Source organism: Pseudophryne corroboree, chromosome 11 (genome assembly GCF_028390025.1).
Source record: "Pseudophryne corroboree isolate aPseCor3 chromosome 11, aPseCor3.hap2, whole genome shotgun sequence".
Lineage (NCBI taxonomy): Eukaryota > Metazoa > Chordata > Amphibia > Anura > Myobatrachidae > Pseudophryne > Pseudophryne corroboree.
This window is the reverse complement of record NC_086454.1, coordinates 72,314,960-72,340,271: the sequence shown is the minus strand read 5'-3', so window position 1 is coordinate 72,340,271 and position 25,312 is coordinate 72,314,960. Positions and strand designations below refer to the sequence as shown.

The 25,312-nt window shown below is 48.6% G+C and overlaps 1 protein-coding gene across 3 annotated transcripts in view; it reads left to right on the top strand.

Moving 5' to 3' along the window:
* KIF18A (kinesin family member 18A) overlaps positions 1–25,312 on the top strand; it is a 272,865-nt gene that overhangs the window by 147,510 nt on the left and 100,043 nt on the right. For all 3 annotated transcript variants that reach the window (XM_063944417.1, XM_063944418.1, XM_063944419.1), the window contains exons 11-12: positions 5,293–5,457; positions 14,629–14,750. In XM_063944417.1, the coding sequence (XP_063800487.1) occupies positions 5,293–5,457; positions 14,629–14,750 (287 nt within the window). The remainder of the gene's footprint in view (positions 1–5,292; positions 5,458–14,628; positions 14,751–25,312) is intronic.

Below are 25,312 nucleotides of genomic sequence, written 5' to 3'. Positions count from 1 at the left end.
CAGTCAGTTGAGGACATGAGGCGGCCGGACAATCAATTAATGCCTGTCCAGGCGCCTCAAACACCGTCAGGGGCTGTAAAACGCCCTTTGCCTCAGTCGGTCGACACAGACCCAGACACGGGCACTGATTCCAGTGACGACGGTAGAAATTCAAACGTATTTTCCAGTAGGGCCACACGTTATATGATTTTGGCAATGAAGGAGACGTTACATTTAGCTGATACTACAGATACCGTAAAACAGGGTATTATGTATGGTGTGAAAAAACTACAAACAGTTTTTCCTGAATCAGAAGAATTAAATGAAGTGTGTGATGAAGCGTGGGTTGCTCCTGATAAAAAGTTGATAATTTCAAAAAAGTTATTGGCATTATACCCTTTCCCGCCAGAGGTTAGGGCGCGCTGGGAAACACCCCCTAAGGTGGACAAGGCGCTCACACGCTTATCCAAACAAGTGGCGTTACCCTCTCCTGAGACGGCCGCACTTAAGGATCCATCAGATAGAAAGATGGAAGTTATTCAAAAGAATATATACACACATGCAGGTGTTATACTACGACCAGCTATAGCAACTGCCTGGATGTGCAGTGCTGGAGTAGTTTGGTCAGAATCCCTGATTGAAAATATTGATACCCTAGATAGGGACAATGTTTTACTGTCGTTAGAACAAATAAAGGATGCATTTATCTATATGCGTGATGCACAGAGGGATATTTGCACACTGGCATCTCGGGTGAGTGCTATGTCCATTTCAGCCAGAAGAGCCTTATGGACACGACAGTGGACAGGCGATGCGGATTCAAAACGTCACATGGAGGTTTTGCCGTATAAAGGGGAGGAGTTATTTGGAGTTGGTCTATCAGACTTGGTGGCCACGGCTACTGCCGGGAAATCCACTTTTTTACCTCAAGTCACTCCCCAACAGAGAAAGGCACCGACCTTTCAACCACAGCCTTTTCGCTCCTACAAAAATAAGAGAGCAAAGGGCTTGTCGTACCTGCCACGAGGCAGAGGAAGAGGGAAGAGACACCAACAGGCAGCTCCTTCCCAGGAACAGAAGCCCTCCCCGGCTCCTGCAAAAACCTCAGCATGACGCTGGGGCCTCTCAAGCGGACTCGGGGACAGTGGGGGGCCGTCTCAAAAATTACAGCGCGCAGTGGGCTCACTCGCAGGTAGACCCCTGGATCCTGCAGATAATATCTCAGGGGTACAGGTTGGAATTAGAGACGGATCCTCCTCATCGTTTCCTGAAGTCTGCCTTACCAACCGTCTCTTCCGAAAGGGAGAGGGTGTTGGAAGCCATTCACAAGCTGTACGCTCAGCAGGTGATAGTCAAAGTACCCCTATTACAACAAGGAAAGGGGTATTATTCCACTCTATTTGTGGTACCGAAGCCGGATGGCTCGGTAAGGCCTATTCTAAATCTGAAGTCCTTGAACCTCTACATAAAAAAGTTCAAGTTCAAGATGGAGTCACTCAGAGCAGTGATAGCGAACCTGGAAGAAGGGGACTTTATGGTATCCTTGGACATCAAGGATGCGTATCTACACGTTCCGATTTACCCCGCACACCAGGGGTACCTCAGGTTCATTGTTCAAAACTGTCACTATCAGTTTCAGACGCTGCCGTTCGGATTGTCCACGGCGCCTCGGGTCTTTACCAAGGTAATGGCCGAGATGATGATTCTTCTTCGAAGAAAAGGCGTATTAGTTATCCCATACTTGGACGATCTCCTAATAAGGGCAAGGTCCAGAGAACAGCTGGAGACAGCTTTAGCACTATCTCAAGAGGTGCTAAGACAACACGGGTGGATTCTGAATATTCCAAATCCCATTTAATCCCGACAACTCGTCTGCTGTTCCTAGGAATGATTCTGGACACGGTTCAGAAAAAGGTTTTCCTTCCAGAGGAAAAAGCCAAGGAGTTATCCGATCTGGTCAGGAACCTCCTAAAACCAGGAAAAGTGTCAGTACATCAATGCACAAGAGTCCTGGGAAAAATGGTGGCTTCTTACGAAGAAATTCCATTCGGCAGATTCCATGCAAGAATATTCCAAAGGGATCTGTTGGACAAATGGTCAGGGTCGCATCTGCAGATGCACCTGCGAATAACCCTGTCACCAAAGACAAGGGTGTCACTTCTGTGGTGGTTGCAGAAGGCTCACCTATTAGAAGGCCGCAGATTCGGCATTCAGGATTGGATCCTGGTGACCACGGACGCCAGCCTGAGAGGCTGGGGAGCAGTCACACAAGGAAGAAACTTCCAGGGAGTATGGACGAGTCTGGAAAAGTCTCTTCACATAAACATTCTGGAACTAAGAGCAATCTACAATGCTCTAAGCCAGGCGGAACTTCTCCTGCAAGGAAAGCCGGTGTTGATTCAGTCGGACAACATCACGGCGGTCGCCCATGTAAACAGGCAGGGCGGCACAAGAAGCAGGAGTGCAATGGCAGAAGCTGCCAAGATTCTTCGCTGGGCGGAGAATCACGTGATAGCACTGTCAGCAGTGTTCATCCCGGGCGTGGACAACTGGGAAGCAGACTTCCTCAGCAGACACGATCTTCATCCGGGAGAGTGGGGTCTACATCCAGAAGTCTTCAACATGTTAATAGACCGTTGGGAAAGACCAATTGTAGACATGATGGCGTCTCGCCTCAACAAGAAACTGGACAAATATTGCGCCAGGTCAAGAGATCCACAGGCAATAGCTGTGGACGCACTGGTAACTCCTTGGGTGTACCAGTCAGTGTATGTGTTTCCTCCTCTGCCGCTCATACCAAAGGTATTGAAGATCATACGGCAAAGAAGAGTAAGAACAATACTAGTGGTTCCGGATTGGCCGAGAAGGACTTGGTATCCGGAACTTCAAGAGATGCTCACGGACGAACCGTGGCCTCTACCTCTGAGAAGGGACCTGCTACAGCAGGGTCCCTGTCTTTTTCAAGACTTACCGCGGCTGCGTTTGACGGCATGGCGGTTGAACGCCAGATCCTAAAAGGGAAAGGCATTCCAGAAGAAGTCATTCCTACCTTGATTAAGGCACGGAAGGAAGTCACCGTGAAACATTATCACCGCATTTGGCGAAAATATGTAGCGTGGTGCGAGGATCGGAGGGTTCCGACGGAGGAATTCCAACTGGGTCGTTTCCTACATTTCCTGCAATCAGGATTATCTATGGGTCTCAAATTGGGATCCATTAAGGTTCAAATTTCGGCCCTGTCAATATTCTTCCAAAAAGAATTGGCCTCTGTCCCTGAGGTCCAGACTTTTGTCAAGGGAGTACTGCATATACAGCCTCCTGTGGTGCCTCCGGTGGCACCGTGGGATCTAAATGTAGTTTTAGATTTCCTCAAATCCCATTGGTTTGAACCATTGAAAAAGGTGGATTTGAAATATCTCACATTGAAAGTGACTATGTTACTAGCCCTGGCCTCTGCCAGGAGAGTATCTGAATTGGCGGCTTTATCTTATAAAAGTCCTTATCTAATCTTCCATTCGGATAGGGCAGAACTGCGGACTCGTCCGCATTTTCTCCCTAAAGTGGTATCAGCATTTCATCTGAACCAACCTATTGTGGTGCCTGCGGCCACTAGCGACTTGGAGGACTCCAAGTTGTTGGACGTTGTCAGAGCCTTAAAAATATACATTGCAAGGACGGCTGGAGTCAGAAAATCTGACTCGCTGTTTATATTGTATGCACCCAACAAGTTGGGCGCACCTGCTTCTAAGCAGTCGATTGCTCGTTGGATTTGTAACACAATTCAACTTGCACATTCTGTGGCAGGCCTGCCACAGCCTAAAACTGTAAAAGCCCACTACACAAGGAAGGTGGGCTCATCTTGGGCGGCTGCCCGAGGGGTCTCGGCATTACAACTCTGCCGAGCAGCTACGTGGTCGGGGGAGAACACGTTTGTAAAATTTTACAAATTTGATACCCTGGCAAAGGAGGACCTGGAGTTCTCTCATTCGGTGCTGCAGAGTCATCCGCACTCTCCCGCCCGTTTGGGAGCTTTGGTATAATCCCCATGGTCCTTTCAGGAACCCCAGCATCCACTTAGGACGATAGAGAAAATAAGAATTTACTTACCGATAATTCTATTTCTCGGAGTCCGTAGTGGATGCTGGGCGCCCATCCCAAGTGCGGATTATCTGCAATACTTGTACATAGTTATTGTTAACTAATTCGGGTTATTGTTAAGGAGCCATCTTTAAGAGGCCCTTTCTGTTGTCATACTGTTAACTGGGTTTAGATCACAAGTTGTACGGTGTGATTGGTGTGGCTGGTATGAGTCTTACCCGGGATTCAAAATGCCTCCCTTATTGTGTATGCTCGTCCGGGCACAGTACCTAACTGGAGTCTGGAGGAGGGTCATGGGGGGAGGAGCCAGTGCACACCACCTGACCTAGTAAAGCTTTACTTTTTTGTGCCCTGTCTCCTGCGGAGCCGCTATTCCCCATGGTCCTTTCAGGAACCCCAGCATCCACTACGGACTCCGAGAAATAGAATTATCGGTAAGTAAATTCTTATTTAAAGCATTCCATGCGCTTTGGATGTGTGGGGAGCGTTCTATTAAAGTGACTATTTACCTTCAGTGGACATATGGTTGGCATCTCCGAACTGCCTTAATTGTTCAAAGTTTAGCTACAGAACTCAAAATTGGTAAGAGGACCATATGCTGGCATATTCAATTTTGATATATATTTTTTTGATAACATATTCACCATCTAGAGCACATATTAAAATGAAAACGTAAAGCAGCAACCTGCCATCTGACAATACAAGGCTATATTTTCACTGGCGTTTGGCTTGACAGCTGTTTCCGGTTAATGTGTTTTTATAATCCGCTCTTCTACCTGATATGATGTCAGAGTAACTATAGAGACGGCAGCTTTGTGACAGAAACCAGGAAGGGAAATGAGTGAGAAGCTGAATGGAATTCCCAAGACATCGGAGGATATTAGATGGTGCGGAGAGATCCTTTGTCGTGAGGAATTATGTCTAAACCACCATCCTATGTTTCGATGCATAGATAATAGCCTCTATCAAATTACCAATATCAAACAGCCAATTCTGCATGTGTTAATTTGGTTTTGAACTTGGGTCTTAAGTGCTGAATAAATGTAGGATTAAATTCAGTTATAATGATATCTTATGCTTGTCTGCTAATCAGGGAAATTGTACGTCTCCTATATGAAATACCTTCCTTTGTGCAGTGCCTGTTCTAAAACAGAATGTGTTGTGTGGGTGAATTAACTTGCCGTGTGTATAATTCTAATGCTATGTACGTTGTAGGCCACTTTTAAGAGGGATCACAGGCTAGAGGCACTGAAAGCGAAACAGTCCCTATTACACAGGAGAAAGGAAGAAGAGCAAAAACGTTTTGATGAGAACACAAATTGGCTTCACCGTCTGGAAAATGAAATGAAATTGTTGGGTCCAGACAAACAAATGCCAAAGGTAATATTTGATAAAAAAAATGTTTTCACTGCTCGGTGCCTACATTTTTATTTGTACAGGGTGAGACAAGTCGCTGTGCACCAACATCCTCCGCACCCCCCAACCACCACTCCTGCTGTCATTGTCTTTGTCACATGCTGAACATTATTGTGAAGAGATCCTGCACCCTTTCATTGGGCGTTTAACGGAGTACAAGATTTTCCGCTGCTGTTTCCAGAGCACATCCTGCACCCACAGCTTGTGACTCCATGGAACTGCTTTGGGTTTTGTTCACAGATGGATTAATCTCCAAGGATTTACAGTATGGGCCCCACCTTTGCCCGAGCTCACGCTCCTAGATTATCTGTGGGGTAATGTTTGCCAAGACAATCCTCACACTATCCTTCAAATAAAGAAAGCAAAACTTTTATACACAGTGGGGCATATTCAATTGCCCACCTGGTCTTGGAAAATCTAGTGGCGGTGGGGTTTTCCCGCAGCTGCTATTTCTCTGACGTCCTAGTGGATGCTGGGAACTCCGTAAGGAGCATGGGGAATAGACGGGCTCCGCAGGAGACTGGGCACTCTAAAAGAAAGATTAGGTACTATCTGGTGTGCACTGGCTCCTCCCTCTATGCCCCTCCTCCAGACCTCAGTTAGAATCTGTGCCCGGCCAGAGCTGGATGCACCTAGTGGGCTCTCCTGAGCTTGCTAGAAAGAAAGTATTTGTTAGGTTTTTTATTCTCAGTGAGATCTGCTGGCGACAGACTCACTGCTACGAGGGACTGAGGGGAGAGAACAAACCGACCTGCTTGCAGCTAGCTTGTGCTTCTTAGGCTACTGGACACCATTAGCTCCAGAGGGTTCGAACACAGGGTCTGACCTCGATCGTCCGTTCCCGGAGCCACGCCGCCGTCCCCCTTGTAGAGCTAGAAGACAGAAGAGAAGGAGATGAAATCGGCGGCAGAAGACTCCGGTCTTCATTAAGGTAGCGCACAGCACTGCAGCTGTGCGCCATTGCTCCCACTGCACACCACACACTCCGGTCACTGTAGGGTGCAGGGCGCTGGGGGGGGCGCCCTGGGCAGCAATAAAATACCTTTTGGCATAAAAATACACATAATACAGTCTGTGACTGTGTATATGTGTAAAACCCCCGCCATTTTTCAGTCAGAAACTGCAGGGAGAAGCCCGCCGCTGTGGGGGCGGGGCCTTCTTCCTCAGCACACCAGCGCCATTTTTCCTTCACAGTTCCGCTGGAAGCAGCTCCCCGGGCTCTCACCTGCAGTATTCCTGATACAAGAAGGGTAAAAAAGAGAGGGGGGGGGGCACATAAATTTAGGCGCAAATAATATATATTAAGCAGCTATTGGGAAAAATCACTCATTATAGTGTAAATCCCTGTGTTATATAGCGCTGTGGTGTGTGCTGGCATACTCTGTCTCCCCAAAGGACTTTGTGGGGTCCTGTCCTCAGTCAGAGCATTCCCTGTGTGTGCGGTGTGGGTACGGCTGTGTCGACATGTTTGATGAGGAGGGTTACGTGGAGGCGGAGCAAGGGCAGATAAGTGTGGTGTCGCCCCCCGACGGGGCCGACACCGGATTGGATGGATATGTGGAAGGTCTTAACAGACAGTGTCAACTCCTTACATAAAAGGTTCGATGACGCAGCAGCCTTGGGACAGCCGGGATCTCAACCCGCGCCTTCCCAGGCGTCTCAGAGGCCATCAGGGGCTCATAAACGCCCGCTAGCTCAGATGGTAGACACAGATGTCGACACGGAGTCTGACTCCAGTGTAGATGAGGATGAGACAAATGCACAGTCTACTAAAGCCATCCGATGCATGATTACTGCAATGAAAAATGTATTGCACATTTCTGATATTAACCCGGTTACTACCAAGAGGGGTATTATGTTTGGGGAGAAAAAGCAGCCAGTGACTTTTCCCCCATCTAATGAATTGTGTGAGGAAGCGTGGAGTTCCCCCGATAAGAAACTAGTGATTTCTAAGAGGTTACTGATGGCGTACCCTTTCCCGCCAACGGATAGGTTACGTTGGGAAACATCCCCTAGGGTGGACAAGGCGCTCACACGCTTATCAAAAAAGGTGGCACTGCCGTCTCCGGATACGGCCGCCTTAAAGGAGCCTGTGGATAGAAAGCAGGAAGCTATCCTGAAGTCTATGTATACACACTCAGGTACTATACTGAGACCTGCTATTGCTTCAGCATGGATGTGTAGTGCTGCAGCCGCATGGTCTGATACCCTGTCAGACAACATTGATTCCCTCGACAGGGATACTATTTTGCTAACCATAGAACAGGCCTGGCCAACCTGTGGCTCTCCAGCTGTTGTAAAACTACAAGTCCCATCATGCTTTGCAACAGTTTTGCTATTAGAGAATACTAAAACTGTGGAAGGGCATGCTGGGATGTGTAGTTTCACAACATCTGGAGAGCCACAGGTTGGCCAGGCCTGCCATAGAACATATAAAAGACGTTGTCTTATATATGTGGGATGCACAGAGGGACATTTGCCTGCTGGCATCTAGAATTAATGCAATGTCCATTTCTGCCAGGAGAGTATTATGGACTCGGCAGTAGACAGGTGATGCTGATTCTAAAAGATTCATGGAGGTTTTGCCTTATAAGGGTGAGGAATTGTTTGGGGACGGTCTCTCGGACCTCGTATCCACGGCAACAGCCGGGAAGTCAACTTTTTTACCTCCGGTTACCTCACAGCCTAAGAAAGCACCGTATTATCATGTACAGTCCTTTCGGCCTCAGAAAGGCAAGCGGATCAGAGGCGCATCCTTTCTGCCCAGAGGCAGGGGTAGAGGAAAGAAGCTGCACCAGGCAGCCAGTTCCCAGGAACAAAAATCCTCCCTCGCTTCCTCTAAGTCCACCGCATGACGCTGGGGCTCCACAGGCGGAGTCGGGTGCGGTTGGGGTGCGTCTCCGAAACTTCAGCAACCAGTGGGTTCGCTCACAAGTGGATCTCTGGGCTGTACAAATTGTATCTCAGGGATACAAGCTGGAGTTCGAGGCGACTCCCCCTCGCCGTTACCTCAAATCAGCCTTGCCAGCTGCTCCCAGGGAAAGGGAGGTAGTACTGGCGGCAATTCACAAGCTGTACCTCCAGCAGGTAATAATCAAGGTTCCCCTCCTTCAACAGGGACAAGGTTACTATTCCACAATGTTTGTGGTACCGAAACCAGACGGTTCGGTGAGACCCATTCTGAATTTAAAATCCTTAAACACTTATATAAGGAAGTTCAAGTTCAAAATGGAATCGCTCAGGGCGGTTATTGCAAGCCTGGAAGATGGGGATTTTATGGTGTCGCTGGACATCAAGGATGCTTACTTGCATGTCCCCGTTTACCCACCTCACCAGGAGTACCTCAGGTTTGTGGTACAGGATTGTCATTACCAATTCCAGACGTTGCCGTTTGGTCTGTCCACGGCACCGAGAGTATTTACGAAGGTAGTGGCCGAAATGATGATACTCCTTCGGAAGAAGGGAGTTATAAATATCCCGTACTTGGACGATCTCCTTATAAAGGCGAGGTCCAGAGAGCAGTTGATAGTCAGCGTAGCACTTTCTCGGGAAGTGTTGCAACAGCACGGCTGGATTCTGAATATCCCAAAGTCGCAGCTGATTCCTACGACGCGTCTGCTTTTCCTGGGAATGATTCTGGACACAGAACAGAAGAAGGTGTTTCTCCCGGTGGAGAAGGCCCAGGAATTGTCATCTCTGGTCAGGGACCTCCTGAAACCAAAACAGGTGTCGGTGCATCACTGAACGCGAGTCCTGGGAAAGATGGTGGCTTCTTACGAAGCAATTCCATTCGGCAGGTTCCATGCAAGGATCTTTCAGTGGGATCTGTTAGACAAATGGTCCGGATCGCATCTTCAGATGCATCGGTTGATCACCCTGTCCCCAGGGGCCAGGGTGTCTCTGCTGTGGTGGCTGCAGAGTGCTCATCTTCTAGAGGGCCGCAGATTCGGCATACAGGACTGGGTCCTGGTGACCACGGACGCAAGCCTCCGAGGATGGGGGGGCAGTCACTCAGGGAAGGAACTTCCAGGGACTGTGGTCAAGTCAGGAGACTTCACTACACATAAATATACTGGAACTAAGGGCCATTTACAACGCCCTGAGTCAAGCAGAGCCCCTGCTTCAGAACCAACCAGTGCTGATTCAATCAGACAACATCACGGCGGTCGCCCATGTAAACCGACAGGGCGGCACAAGAAGCAGGATGGCAATGGCAGAAGCCACAAGGATTCTCCGATGGGCGGAAAATCACGTGCTAGCACTGTCAGCAGTGTTCATTCCGGGAGTGGACAACTGGGAAGCAGACTTCCTCAGCAGGCACGACCTACACCCGGGAGAGTGGGGACTTCATCCAGAAGTCTTCACGCAGATTGTAAACTGTTGGGAACGGCCACAGGTGGACATGATGGCGTCCCGCCTCAACAAAAAGCTAAAAAAATATTGCGCCATGTCAAGGGACCCTCTGGTGATAGCTGTGGACGCACTAGTGACACCGTGGGTGTACCAGTCGGTTTATTTGTTCCCGCCTTATCCTCTCATACCCAAGGTACTGAGGATAGTAAGAAAGAGAGGAGTAAGAACTATACTCATCGTTCCGGATTGGCCAAGAAGAACTTGGTACCCAGAACTACAAGAAATTATCTCAGAGGAACCATGGCCTCTGCCTCTCAGACAGGACCTGCTACAGCAGGGGCCCTGTCTGTTCCAAGACTTACCGCGGCTGCGTTTGACGGCATGGCGGTTGAACGCCGCATCCTAACGGAAAAGGGCATTCCAGATGAAGTGATTCCTACGCTGATAAAGGCTAGGAAAGACGTGACGGCACAACATTATCACCGTATATGGCGAAAATATGTTGCTTGGTGTGAGGCCAGGAAGGCCCCTACAGAGGAATTCCAGCTGGGTCGATTCCTGCACTTCCTACAGTCAGGAGTGACTATGGGCCTAAAATTAGGATCCATAAAGGTCCAGATTTCGGCCCTATCTATTTTCTTTCAAAAAGAACTGGCTTCACTGCCTGAAGTTCAGACGTTTGTTAAGGGAGTGCTGCATATTCAGCCCCCTTTTGTGCCTCCAGTGGCACCTTGGGATCTTAACGTTGTGTTGGGTTTCCTGAAATCCCACTGGTTTGAGCCACTTAAGACCGTGGAGCTAAAATATCTCACGTGGAAAGTGGTCATGCTATTGGCCTTAGCTTCGGCTAGGCGTGTGTCAGAATTGGCGGCTTTGTCTTGTAAAAGCCCTTATCTGATCTTCCATATGGACAGGGCAGAATTGAGGACTCGTCCCCAATTTCTCCCAAAGGTGGTATCAGCGTTTCATTTGAACCAACCTATTGTGGTGCCTGCGGCTACTCGGGACTTGGAGGACTCCAAGTTACTAGATGTAGTCAGGGCTTTGAAAATCTATGTAGCCAGGACGGCTGGAGTCAGGAAAACTGACTCGCTGTTTATCCTGCATGCACCCAACAAGCTGGGTGCTCCTGCTTCAAAGCAAACTATTGCGCGCTGGATCTGTAACACGATTCAGCAAGCTCATTCTGCGGCAGGATTGCCGCATCCTAAATCAGTGAAAGCCCATTCCACAAGGAAGGTGGGCTCTTCTTGGGCGGCTGCCCGAGGGGTCTCGGCTTTACAGCTTTGCCGAGCTGCTACTTGGTCGGGTTCAAACACATTTGCTTAGTTCTACAAGTTTGATACCCTGGCTGAGGAGGACCTTGCCTTTGCTCATTCGGTGCTTCAGAGTCATCCGCACTCTCCCGCCCGTTTGGGAGCTTTGGTATAATCCCCATGGTCCTTACGGAGTTCCCAGCATCCACTAGGACGTCAGAGAAAATAAGAATTTACTCACCGGTAATTCTATTTCTCGTAGTCCGTAGTGGATGCTGGGCGCCCGTCCCAAGTGCGGACTCCCTGCAATACATGTATATAGTTATTGCTTAACTAAAGGGTTATTGTTATGAGCCATCTGTTAATAAGGCTCAGTTGTTGTTCATACTGTTAACTGGGTATGGTTATCACAAGTTGCACAGTGTGATTGGTGTGGCTGGTATGAGTCTTACCCTGGATTCCAAATCCTTTCCTTGTTGTGTCAGCTCTTCCGGGCACAGTTTCCTTAACTGAGGTCTGGAGGAGGGGCATAGAGGGAGGAGCCAGTGCACACCAGATAGTACCTAATCTTTCTTTTAGAGTGCCCAGTCTCCTGCGGAGCCCGTCTATTCCCCATGGTCCTTACGGAGTTCCCAGCATCCACTACGGACTACGAGAAATAGAATTACCGGTGAGTAAATTCTTATTTTTGTCCCCTATTCAATTGTCGGGCAGAAAATCAGACGCTGTCATTTCTATAGGCATTTACGCAGCTATTTTCTCGCAGCCCCAGAGCAAGGCTAAGAAAAATAAAAAATCCCTAATTTAATCTGAAAATGTAGGGGGCCCCTTCAGAACCCACTGTATACCCCCTGCCCTTCCCCCAATGACTGATTAGGCAAGTAGAATTTTCTGAAATTGCTTAATTAGTCCATTAATAACATTCTAACACTATTGCTTGTTGGGGAAAAAATAAATAAATAAATATATATATATATATATATATATATATATATATATATATGCCTCAAATTTTCCCCAAATAACTTTTTCATAAATTTGTGTGCCCCGAATTTAAGTTTAGTGTTTATTGTAACAATTTATTTTAATATTTTTATTTTTTTATTTATTTTTTTTAAAGTGCACGAATAAGCTATTTTGCTGCATTTTTTTAACATCAAATTACTTTCATTTGGTTCTGTAATAAACATTATGGAGGTTATCCTATTAGCAGTAAGTTACAGCTGCTAATGTACTCCCCTGGGGTTACCCTATTATCTCTGATACTGGCGCGATGCCAGCACTTATGTGCGACAACACATGGGTCCGGAAAAACTTTCACAACCCCCCCTCCCCAGGACAGCAAACACTAATATATCCGTCATATTCTCTCTCCTCAGCCTTGTGTACTATTATTTTTGCCAGGGTGTGTGCTAGGCATGTACCTCAAGTTCAGCCCAAATGTTTATTTTAAACTGGGTATCCGTGTAGCTTAAGCATTGGGTAATATAAAGTAAACTGTCGCTTATCCATTGTGAGATGGAGGGGGGAGAAGAGCTTTTGTTTTCTGAGAGGCACAGACTGAAGGGGGGCAGGCTGAGAGGCACAGACTGAAGGATGGAAGGCTGAGAGGCACAGACTGAAGGATGGGAGGCTGAGAGGCACAGACTGAAGGATGGAAGGCTGAGAGGCACAGACTGAAGGATGGGAGGCTGAGAGGCACAGACTGAAGGATGGGAGGCTGAGAGGCACAGAGTGAAGGATGGGAGGCTGTGAGGCGCAGAGTGAAGGATGGGAGGCTGTGAGGCGCAGAGTGAAGGATGGGAGGCTGTGAGGCGCAGAGTGAAGGATGGGAGGCTGTGAGGCGCAGAGTGTAGGATGGGAGGCTGTGAGGCGCAGAGTGAAGGATGGGAAGCTGAGAGGCGCAGAGTGAAGGATGGGAAACGGAGAGGCGCAGAGTGAAGGATGGGAGGCTGTGAGGCGCAGAGTGTAGGATGGGAAGCTGAGAGGCGCAGAGTGAAGGATGGGAAGCTGAGAGGCGCAGAGTGAAGGAGGGGAGGCTGAGAGGCGCAGAGTGAAGGAGGGGAGGCTGAGAGGCACAGAATGAAGGGGGGCAGACTGGCTTGTTTCAGTGTATTTCATGTGGATCTGGATCATTTCAGTGTTTCTTGCCCCCAGTGTGACTGAAAATAGGGATGTGACACATGGTCATGCTCCTTCAAACGTCATACCAAAGGCGCATGTGCAAAAATGGGGAGTGGCTTTGCGCCAGTTAGGCCACACGCCTCCCCCCAACACACGCACACACTCTGTATGCTATACCTATATGCTGTACCTTCCCTGTTTGCACACCACAACCTATGCCGTACGCCCCAGGTGGCTGCATTGGACGGTACCTCTATGGGCAGCGTGTATTTCACGTGTATCTATCCATACATGGTATATACTACGACTACTACACTCGTTCCAGCTTTCCCATCTATGCCTAGGGTCCCTGTATGACTTGTGCTACCCCCCCACCCCGGCAGTCTCATCATTGGTTATGCCAAAAATCCCTCCTTGAAACAGCAGCTGTTCTCATATGCCATCTTGGGATTTGCCCTGTCTGAAGTTATGGGTCTGTTTTGTTTGATGGTTGATTTCCTCCCCCCTCCACCCCTCAGTATAACCTTTCTGGTGCGCCCAACATGCTGCCTCACTTAGGGGGGTATTCATTTAGTGCCATCTTTTTCGACCATTTGAATAAACAGGACTTTGCGTCTGTTTTTAGGTCGAATTTGCATTTAATCCATTTTCACATGGGTGAAAATGGATTAAAAAACGGTCAGAAATGCCCGCAATTGAATACCCTGTGTTGAATTAGTGCTGTTGTTTTGTCCAGTCGTAAAAACTGCACTTAATTGAATACCGCCCTTAGTGCGCATGTGGATTGGATGATAAATACAAAGAACGGACTATTGGGACCCTACTCCTAGTGTGAGGACGCTGCAACCTCCCACTATGTGTCATCTCTTTTGGGGGTAACCCTATACCACTCTGAGTAATCCTATATAGTGCGCCCAACACAGCTGACTCACCTGGTACCTTTCTTGGGTGGAATATATAACCCATAGAAGTTATCACCCAATCTGTCTGCACCATCCCTACAGTATGCTTGCTATAATCCCTAGGTTTTCTTCTCTTATTCTTCTGTGTGGTTTGTCTTATGCTGTATATATTTTGTACTAAATGCTTTGTTTATTATATTATATACATTATAATACATATGCAATCTACAATTCTAGTTAATTTCCAATGGGTCTTGATTCTTCACAGATTTCACTTGTTAATATTTCATAAGCTACTCTTGCAAAGTAGCCATGATCCTTTTCTATAAATAGCTCCTGTGACATTTTCATTCATAATTTATCCCTACCAGTAGTTAATTGTAAAGGCCTAGACATAGTTGGGCATTTCATAATCTCCCTGATCAGTGTCTGTGGACGATGATGAATCCGTAGCGTCACTCTATATGAGAACTTTTTTTTTTCTTCTTCTCTACTTCCAGGAGCTTTCCCAGGATTTACAGTGCTGCCACTTAAAGCTGGAGGTGAAAGATTTAAAAGCTCAAATTGAACACATGAATCGACTTGTATCCCTTCAAGAACGAGAATATAGACACAGTGAAAAGTGGGTTCATACATTTTGGGTTCAACACAGCACAAGGCCCACTAGGAGCCTCAAACAATGTGCTGCTGCGCTCAGTTCTAGATGGCGCCCAATGGGGCAATTCAATTGTTGCTTCATACAGGCGCACATGCAGCCGGGGAGACGCATTTCAGCTCGTAGCCTCCTGAGGTGCGAACTGAAATGTGCGCAAGTGCTGTAGTTTGGGAGCCCTAACCTGTACTTTAGACTGGTTTAGCAGCTTTGCTCAGCTAAGCCCAGTACTAATAGGGGGCAACATTTGAATAGCCATGTTTGAGTGAAAGCAAAAAGTAAGCAGCATTTACTCCAGGTAATATCATAATACTAGTAATAATACTCATTGCATGTCGCTATTACAGGAGCCTGCACTCAATTGAATCTCCCCCTTTTGTGTGTGTTGTTTCATGCAATTTTATGTTCTTAGTCAGTAAAATAAACTATTACATTTTGTTTGGTTTGAGTGCATCAAAATTTTATACATTTCTCTGACGTCCTAAGTGGATGCTGGGGACTCCGTCAGGACCATGGGGATTAGCGGCTCCGCAGGAGACAGGGCACAAAAGTAAAAGCTTTAGGATCAGGTGGTGTACACTGGCTCCTCCCCCTATGACCCTCCTCCAAGCCTCAGTTAGATTTTTGTGCCCGGCCGAGAAGGGTGCAATCTAGGTGGCTCTCCTAAAGAGCTGCTTAGAGTAAAAGTTTGTTAGGTTTTTTATTTTCAGTGAGTCCTGCTGGCAACAGGCTCACTGCTACGAGGGACTTAGGGGAGAGAAGTGAACTCACCTGCGTGCAGGATGGATTGGCTTCTTAGGCTACTGGACACCATTAGCTCCAGAGGGAGTCGGAACACAGGTCTCACCCTGGGGTTCGTCCCGGAGCCGCGCCGCCGACCCCCCTTGCAGATGCCGAAAAGTGAAGGTCCAGAAACGGCGGCAGAAGACTCTTCAGTCTTCATAAGGTAGCGCACAGCACTGCAGCTGTGCGCCATTGTTGTCAGCACACTTCATAGCAGCGGTCACTGAGGGTGCAGGGCGCTGGGGGGGGGGGCGCCCTGGGCAGCAATGATAGTACCTTATTCTGGCTAAAAATACATCACATATAGCCCCTGGGGGCTATATGGATGTATTTAACCCCTGCCAGGTCTCAGAAAAACGGGAGAAGAAGCCCGCCGAAAAGGGGGCGGGGCCTATTCTCCTCGGCACACAGCGCCATTTTCCCTCACAGAAATGCTGGTGGGAAGGCTCCCAGGCTCTCCCCTGCACTGCACTACAGAAACAGGGTTAAAACAGAGAGGGGGGGCACTTATTTGGCGATATGTATATATATATTAAAATGCTATAAGGGAAAAACACTTATATAAAGGTTGTCCCTGTATAATTATAGCGTTTTTGGTGTGTGCTGGCAAACTCTCCCTCTGTCTCCCCAAAGGGCTAGTGGGGTCCTGTCCTCTATCAGAGCATTCCCTGTGTGTGTGCTGTGTGTCGGTACGTGTGTGTCGACATGTATGAGGACGATGTTGGTGAGGAGGCGGAGCAATTGCCTGAAATGGTGATGTCACTCTCTAGGGAGTCGACACCGGAATGGATGGCTTATTTAAGGAATTACGTGATAATGTCAACACGCTGCAAGGTCGGTTGACGACATGAGACGGCCGGCAAACAAATTAGTACCTGTCCAGGCGTCTCAAACACCGTCAGGGGCTGTAAAACGCTCATTTACCTCAGTCGGTCGACACAGACACGGACACTGACTCCAGTGTCGACGGTGAAGAAACAAACGTATTTTCCTTTAGGGCCACACGTTACATGTTAAGGGCAATGAAGGAGGTGTTACATATTTCTGATACTACAAGTACCACAAGAAGGGTATTATGTGGGGTGTGAAAAAACTACCTGTAGTTTTTCCTGAATCAGATAAATTAAATGAAGTGTGTGATGATGCGTGGGTTTCCCCCGATAGAAAATTATTGGCAGTATACCCTTTCCCGCCAGAAGTTAGGGCGCGTTGGGAAACACCCTTTAGGGTGGATAAGGCGCTCGCACGCTTATCAAAACAAGTGGCGGTACCGTCTCCAGATAGGGCCGCCCTCAAGGAGCCAGCTGAGAGGCTGGAAAATATCCTAAAAAGGTATATACACACATACTGGTGTTATACTGCGACCAGCGATCGCCTCAGCCTGGATGTGCAGCGCTGGGGTGGCTTGGTCGGATTCCCTGACTGAAAATATTGATACCCTTGACAGGGACAGTATTTTATTGACTATAGAGCATTTAAAGGATGCATTTCTGTATATGCGAGATGCACAGAGGGATATTTGCACTCTGGCATCAAGAGTAAGTGCGATGTCCATATCTGCCAGAAGATGTTTATGGACACGACAGTGGTCAGGTGATGCAGATTCCAAACGGCACATGGAAGTATTGCCGTATAAAGGGGAGGAGTTATTTGGGGTCGGTCCATCGGACCTGGTGGCCTCGGCAACAGCTGGAAAATCCACCTTTTTTACCCCAAATCACATCTCAGCAGAAAAAGACACCGTCTTTTCAGCCTCAGTCCTTTCGTCCCCATAAGGGCAAGCGGGCAAAAGGCCAGTCATATCTGCCCAGGGATAGAGGAAAGGGAAGAAGACTGCAGCAGGCAGCCCATTCCCAGGAACAGAAGCCCTCCACAGCTTCTGCCAAGTCCTCAGCATGACGCTGGGGCCGTACAAGCGGACTCAAGTGCGGTGGGGGGTCGTCTCAAGAGTTTCAGCGCGTAGTGGGCTCACTCGCAAGTGGACCCCTGGATCCTACAAGTAGTATCCCAGGGGTACAGACTGGAGATTCGAGACGTCTCCCCCTCGCAGGCTCCTGATGTCTGCTTTACCAACGTCTTCCTCCGACAGGGAGGCAGTATTGGAAACAATTCACAAGCTGTATTCCCAGCAGGTGATAATCAAAGTACCCCTCCTACAACAAGGAAAGGGGTATTATTCCACACTATATTGTGGTACTGAAGCCAGACGGCTCGGTGAGACCTATTCTAAATGGGAAATCTTTGAACACTTACATACAAAGGTTCAAATCAAGATGGAGTCACTCAGAGCAGTGATAGCGAACCAGGAAGAAGGGGACTGTATGGTGTCCCTGGACATCAAGGATGCTTACCTCCATGTCCCAAATTGCCCTTCTCACCAAAGGTACCTCAGGTTCGTGGTACGGAACTGTCACTATCAGTTTCAGACGCTGCCGTTTGGATTGTCCACGGCACCCCGGGTCTTTACCAAAGTAATGGCCGAAATGATGATTCTTCTTCAAAGAAAAGGCGTCTTAATTATCCCTTACTTGGACGATCTCCTGATAAGGGCAAGGTCCAGAGAACAGTTGGAAGTCGGAGTAGCACTATCTCAAGTAGTTCTACGACAGCACGGGTGGATTCTAAATATCCAAAATCGCAGCCGTTTCCGACGACACGTCTGCTGTTCCTAGGGATGGTTCTGGACACAGTCCAGAAAAAGGTGTTTCTCCCGGAGGAGAAAGCCAGGGAGTTATCCGAGCTAGTCAGGAACCTCCTAAAACCAGGAAAAGTGTCAGTGCATCATTGCACAAGAGTCCTGGGAAAAATGGTGGCTTATTACGAAGCGATTCCATTCGGCAGATTCCACGCAAGAACTTTTCAGTGGGATCTGCTGGACAAATGGTCCGGATCGCATTTTCAGATGCATCAGCGGATAACCCTATCTCCAAGGACAAGGGTGTCTCTCCTGTGGTGGTTACAGAGTGCTCATCTTCTAGAGGGCCGCAGATTCGGCATTCAGGATTGGATGCTGGTGACCACGGAAGCCAGCCTGAGAGGCTGGGGAGCAGTCACACAGGGAAAAAATTTCCAGGGAGTGTGATCAAGTCTGGAGATTTTTCTCCACATAAATATACTGGAGCTAAGGGCAATTTACAATGCTCTAAGCTTAGCAAGACCTCTGCTTCAAGGTCAGCCGGTATTGATCCAGTGGGACAACATCACGGCAGTCGCCCATGTAAACAGACAGGGCGGCACAAGAAGCAGGAGGGCAATGGCAGAAACTGCAAGGATTTTTCGCTGGGCGGAAAATCATGTGATAGCACTGTCAGCAGTGTTCATTCCGGGAGTGGACAACTGGGAAGCAGACTTCCTCAGCAGGCACAACCTCCACCCGGGAGAGTGGGGACTTCATCGGGAAGTCTTCCACATGATTGTGAACCGTTGGAAAAGACCAAAGGTGGACATGATGGCGTCCCGCCTGAACAAAAAACTGGACAAGTATTGCGCCAGGTCAAAAGACCCTCAGGCAATAGCTGTGGACGTTTCTGGTAACACCGTGGGTGTACCAGTCGGTGTATGTCTTCCCTCCTCTGCTTCTCATACCCAAGGTATTGAGAATTATAAGACGTAGAGGAGTAAGAACTATACTCGTGGCTCCGGATTGGCCAAGAAGGACTTGGTACCCGGAACTTCAAGAGATGCTCACAGAGGACTCATGGCCTCTGCCGCTAAGAAGGGACTTGCTTCAGCAAGTACCATGTCTGTTCCAAGACTTACCGCGGCTGCGTTTGACGGCATGGCGGTTGAACGCCGGATCCTAAGGGAAAAAGGCATTCCGGAAGAGGTCATTCCTACCCTGGTCAAAGCCAGGAAGGAGGTGACCGCACAACATTATCACCACATGTGGCGAAAATATGTTGCGTGGTGTGAGGCCAGGAAGGCCCCATGAAGAAATTTCAACTCGGTCGTTTCCTGCATTTCCTGCAAACAGGAGTGTCTATGGGCCTCAAATTGGGGTCCATTAAGGTTCAAATTTCGGCCCTGTCGATTTTCTTCCAGAAAGAATTGGCTTCAGTTCCTGAAGTCCAGAAGTTTGTCAAGGGAGTACTGCATATACAACCGCCTTTTGTGCCTCCAGTGGCACTGTGGGATCTCAACGTAGTTCTGGGATTCCTAAAATCACATTGGTTTAAACAAATCTGTGGATTTGAAATTTCTCACAGGGAAAGTGACCATGCTGTTGGCCCTGGCATCGGCCAGGCGAGTGTCAGAATTGGCGGCGTTTGTCTCAAAAAAGCCCATATCTGATTGTCCATTCGGACAGGGCAGAGCTGCGGACTCATCCCCAGTTTCTCCCTAAGGTGGTGTCAGTGTTTCACCCGAACGAGCTTATTGTGGTACCTGCGGCTACTAGGGACTTGGAGGACTCCAAGTTGCTAGATGTTGTCAGGGCCCTGAAAATATAATTTCCAGGACGGCTGGAGTCAGGAAAACTGACTTGCTGTTATCCTGTATGCACCCAACAAACTGGGTGCTCTTGCTTCTAAGCAGACGATTGCTAGTTGGATGTGTAGTACAATTCAGCTTGCACATTCTGTGGCAGGCCTGCCACAGCCAAAATATGTAAATGCCCATTCCACAAGGAAGGTGGGCTCATCTTGGGCGGCTGCCCGAGGGGTCTCGGCTTTACAACTTTGCCGAGCTGATACTTGGTCAGGGGCACACCCTGACTGAGGAGGACCTGGAGTTCTCTCATTCGGTGCTGCAGAGTCATCCGCACTCTCCCACCCGTTTGGGAGCTTTGGTATAATCCCCATGGTCCTGACGGAGTCCCCAGCATCCACTTAGGACGTCAGAGAAAATAAGAATTTACTTACCGATAATTCTATTTCTCGTAGTCCGTAGTGGATGCTGGGCGCCCATCCCAAGTGCGGATTGTCTGCAATACTTGTACATAGTTATTGTTACAAAAATCGGGTTATTATTGTTGTGAGCCATCTTTTCAGATGCTCCGCTGTTATCATGCTGTTAACTGGGTTCAGATCACAGGTTGTACAGTGTGATTGGTGTGGCTGGTATGAGTCTTACCCGGGATTCAAAATCCTTCCTTATTGTGTACGCTCGTCCGGGCACAGTATCCTAACTGAGGCTTGGAGGAGGGTCATAGGGGGAGGAGCCAGTGCACACCACCTGATCCTAAAGCTTTTACTTTTGTGCCCTGTCTCCTGCGGAGCCGCTAATCCCCATGGTCCTGACGGAGTCCCCAGCATCCACTACGGACTACGAGAAATAGAATTATCGGTAAGTAAATTCTTATTTTAAATGCATGAAATATAAATGTTTATCATTGGACTAGATGTACCTGAAATAACTAATGTTTGTGCTAAATATCATTTAGAAAGTAGCACTGTAGGCCAAAGCTATTTCTGTACTCTGGAATAGTGAGGGGCAGATTTATTAAGCTTGGTGAAGTGATAAAGTGGAAGGTGATAATGCTCCAGCCAGTCAGCTCCTAACTGTCATTTTTCAAACTCAGCCTGTAACATTGAAGTTAGGAGCTGATTGGCTGGAGCGTTATCACCTTCCACTTTATCACTTCACCAAGCTTAATAAATCTGCCCCAGATTGAGGTGCGGAGTCTACTAGTAATCAGTTATTTCTCTAGCATCCATAAGGGATATTTGAGGGGACTTAGTACGATGGGGTATAGACGGGGTCCAAAGGAGCAGGTGCACTTTAAATTTCTTCAACTGGGTGTGCTGGCTCCTCCCCTCTATGCCCCTTCCCACAGGCAGTTTATAAAAAAAGTGCCCTCAGGAGAGGATGCACATCTCTGCAGCTCCAGAGAGTTTTCTTCAATTTTTTTTAAAACTTTCGGTATGCTGTATGGGCAACAGCATACCTGTACTGTGGGAGTTAGGGAGGGGATTGGGGGGGGAATGGTCACCGGCCTTGCGAGGTGTCAGCCGCTTCCCCGCTGCAGGACCACGGTCCTGAGAGGTTGTTTGTACAGCGGGGCACTGTGCCTTAGCTGTCGCAATCGCAGCACGCTGCACACCCCTAACAAAAGCCTGAAGGTGACGACAGTGGTGAGTACAAACCGGGGGCCCCTGTTCAAAGAGCAGCTGACACGCAGGGGAGGCATATGGGACCCTCCTGGGGGTGACCCGCTATAGTCCCCTGTGTACACTGGCTAGCAGTGGCTTAAACTAGCACCTGTGTGATGTTTTTAAGCTAATTGGGAGTTTTTGCCAGTATAACGACCACTGTAGCTTCGACGCCATTGGGTGGGGGCAGAGCTACCTCAGAGCGGGACCAGCGGTATTTTGGCGCCTTCCTATGCTTGCAGCAGCAGGCACACACAGCTCCTCCTGACACTCAGAAAACGCTAGAAAACTGGTACAGGGTGTAGCAAAGGGGGAGAGCCGCTATTGTACACAATCTGTGTCCTGTGAAGGACAGTAATCATAGTTGTTTCACTGTGATATAACAGCTTACAGACTCACTGGTGCTGTGTAGCTGGGGTTTGCGGGTCCCCTCTCACTGTCTCCATCTCACATACAGTAAGATTCAGGCTTGCTAGTCATCACTTGTCTGTGTATGTGATTGTGCTTTATTGTGAACATGGGTAAACACAAAATATGCAGTGTATGCCACACTAGATTCTCTCCCTTATCATCTGATTCTGTTTCATGTGAACAATGCAGCCAATCTTCACAACTCAGTGAGGAGGCTGGGGGAGAGGGTCAAGAGCCTTCCTGGCTAGTGGCCCTTAAAAATACTCACTGCTGATTTTCAAAAAACTCAGCTACTACAACAGGTTGTTGCAGAATTAGCTGCCAGGGCAGGTGTTACACAGCCCCCCCCCCTCTCTCACTCAGGACCACAAAAGCGTGGTTTACCTGCTCTTTTCTCTGATTCAGATGAAGATGTACAGGAGGATGGGGAGGACTTGGATCCCGTTAGTGGGGATTTCACTTCTGCTCAGGGTTTTGAACCCCTCATTCTGGGTATACAGCACGTGTTAAAACTCCCCCTAGAGGAGGCTGCATCACAGCAGTAGTTTTTCTTTACACAGAACAAGCCTAATGTATCTTTCCCTGATTCTGCAGAGTTATATGAACTGTTTAAAAGATTTTTGCACACTTTCCCATTTGCTCCTGAAGGTAGGAAATTCTGGGAAGAACCCCCATGGATTGACGTATCAGTCTCTCGACTGTCAAAAAAGGCGGTGCTGCCTGCCCCGGGCTCCTTTACTATAAAGGACCCTCGGTGCTGCCTGCCCCGGGCTCCTTTACCATAAAGGACCCTGGGGACAGAAAAATAGGGACTACACTAAAATCTATCTACACAGCAGCAGGTGTATCGCAAAGGCCGGTCATAGCGGGTTGCTGGATGACCCATGCCATTCACACGTGGGCTTCTCAAATTCAGGAGGTACTCTCCGAGGATATGCCACTGGTCACTACGGTGACTCTCCTGAAGCACATTCAGGACACTGCACGTGTCCTGTGTGACTCGCTCAAGGAGATGGGCAATATTAATGCTAGGACCTCTGCCTTGGCAGTGTCTGCGCCCAGGGCCTTGTGGTTGCGTCAGTGGATAGCTGACGCAGAGTCCAAGCGCAGTGTGGAATCTCTCCCCTCTTCTGGGGAATGACTCTTTGGTTTTGAGTTGGATACGTGGATTTCTAAAGTTACTGGGGGGAAATCCACGTTTCTCCCCTTTGGGACCCAGTCGGCTAGGCGTTCCTACTCTGGGCCCGTCTGTTCAGTTCTTTTGGTCTAACAGATTTCAATCTAGGGCCAGAGGTTCCTCCTATGCGGCTAGAGGCACCAGAGGTAAGACAAGAAGCCCTGCGAACATCGGTTCTCAGGAACAGAGCACCAGTTCTGCTTCCCCTAAGTCCTCAGCATGATGGTGCCCACCCACCCCGAGGGGATCTCGAGGTGGGAGCTCAAATATGTAACTTCAGCCACATCTGGGAAAGCTCCTGCCAGGATACCTGGGTAAGGGACCTCATTTCTCAGGGCTACAAGCTGGAGTTCAATGGTGCTCCTCCCCAATGATTTTTCAAATCAAGCTTACCAGCTTTGGAGGATACGCAAGTTACGTTGCAACAGGCCATCCAAAAGTTGTTCCAGTACCAATACAACAACGAGGAAAGGGTTATTGCTCCAGCCTGTTTGTGGGTCCGAAGCCGGATGGTTCGGTAAGGCCCATTTTGAATCTAAAGTCCTTGAACCCTTATCTCAGGGTTTTCAAGTTGGAGATGGAATCCTTAAAGAGCAGTGATTGCGGGCCTGGAAGAACAGGAATTCATGGTTTCCCTGGATATCAAGGACGCCTACCTTCATATTCCAATTTGGTTACCTCATCAGGATAATCTGAGGTTTGCCCTACTGGACGATCACTACCAGTTCCAGGCACTACCCTTCGGCTCCTGTTCCTGGGGATATTATTGGATACTGTGGCCCAGAAGGTGTTCCTCCCGGAGGGCAAGGTGAGAACACTTCAGGAGATGGTCCGCATGGTGCTCCGACCTGCTCGAGTATCCATCTTTGCATAAGATTGTTGGGGAAGATGGTTGCCTCATACGAGGCGATCCAATATGGGAGGTTCCATGCCAGAACATTTCGATTTAATCTCCTGAGCAAGTGGTCCAGATCACATCTACAGATGTGCACTGGATGATACAGCTGTCACCTCAGGCCAGGTTTTCCCTCCTGTAGTGGCTGCAGTACTCCAATCTCCTGGAAGGCCGGAGTTTCAGGATTGGATCCTCCTCACGACGGATGCGAGTCTGAGAGGATGGGGAGCTGTCACCCAAGGGGCTTAGTTCCAGGGCAGGTGGTCAGCCCATGAAGCCCTTCTTCCGATCAACATTATGGAACTTCAGGCGATCTACAATGCTTCAGGCCTCTCATCTACTCAAGGATCACACGATCCAAGTACAGTCGGATGACACCATAGCAGTGGTGTATATCAGTCAGCAAGGAGTGACAAAAAGCAGAGCCTGCATGCGAGAGGTGTCAAAGATACTCCTCTGGGCGGAAAGAAATGGGAGAGCAATGTCAGCAATCTTCATTCCGGGAGTAGACAACTGGGAAGCGGACTTTCTGAGTTGTCATGATCTCCACCCGGGGGAGTGGGGGCTCCACCATCAGGTGTTTCAGCAGATCATCGACTGGTGGGGCTGTCCACAAATAGACATGATGGCTTCTCGACTCAACAAGAATCTTCACTGGTATTGCTCATGAACCAGGGACCGTCAGGCGAGGGCAGTGGATGCACGGACGTCGCCTTGGCCTTACCGGCTGGTCTACCTGTTTCCTCCGATTCCGTTGCTCCAGAGAGTGCTCAAGCGAATCAGAAATCTTGGAGTCCAGGCAATACTAATTGCCCTGGATTGGCCTCTGAGGGCGTGGTACGCGGATCTTCTGGACATGTCCGTCGAAGACCCTTGGCCTCTACCACTATGAAGAGATCTTCTTCAACAAGGTCCGTTCGTCTACCCGGAATTACAGCGACTTCGTTTGACGGCATGGAAGTTGAGCGGAACATCCTAGCTCAAAAGGGCCTTTCCAAAAGAGTCATTGCTACCATGGTTCAGGCATGAAACCTGTGACATCAAAACACTATCATCATATCTGGAGGAGATATGTCTCTTGGTGCGAGGAACGCTCGTATCCGCCTGCGGAGTTCCACTTGGGACATTTCCTCCGTTTTCTGCATGCTGGTGTTGATAAGGGCTTATTCCTCGGTTC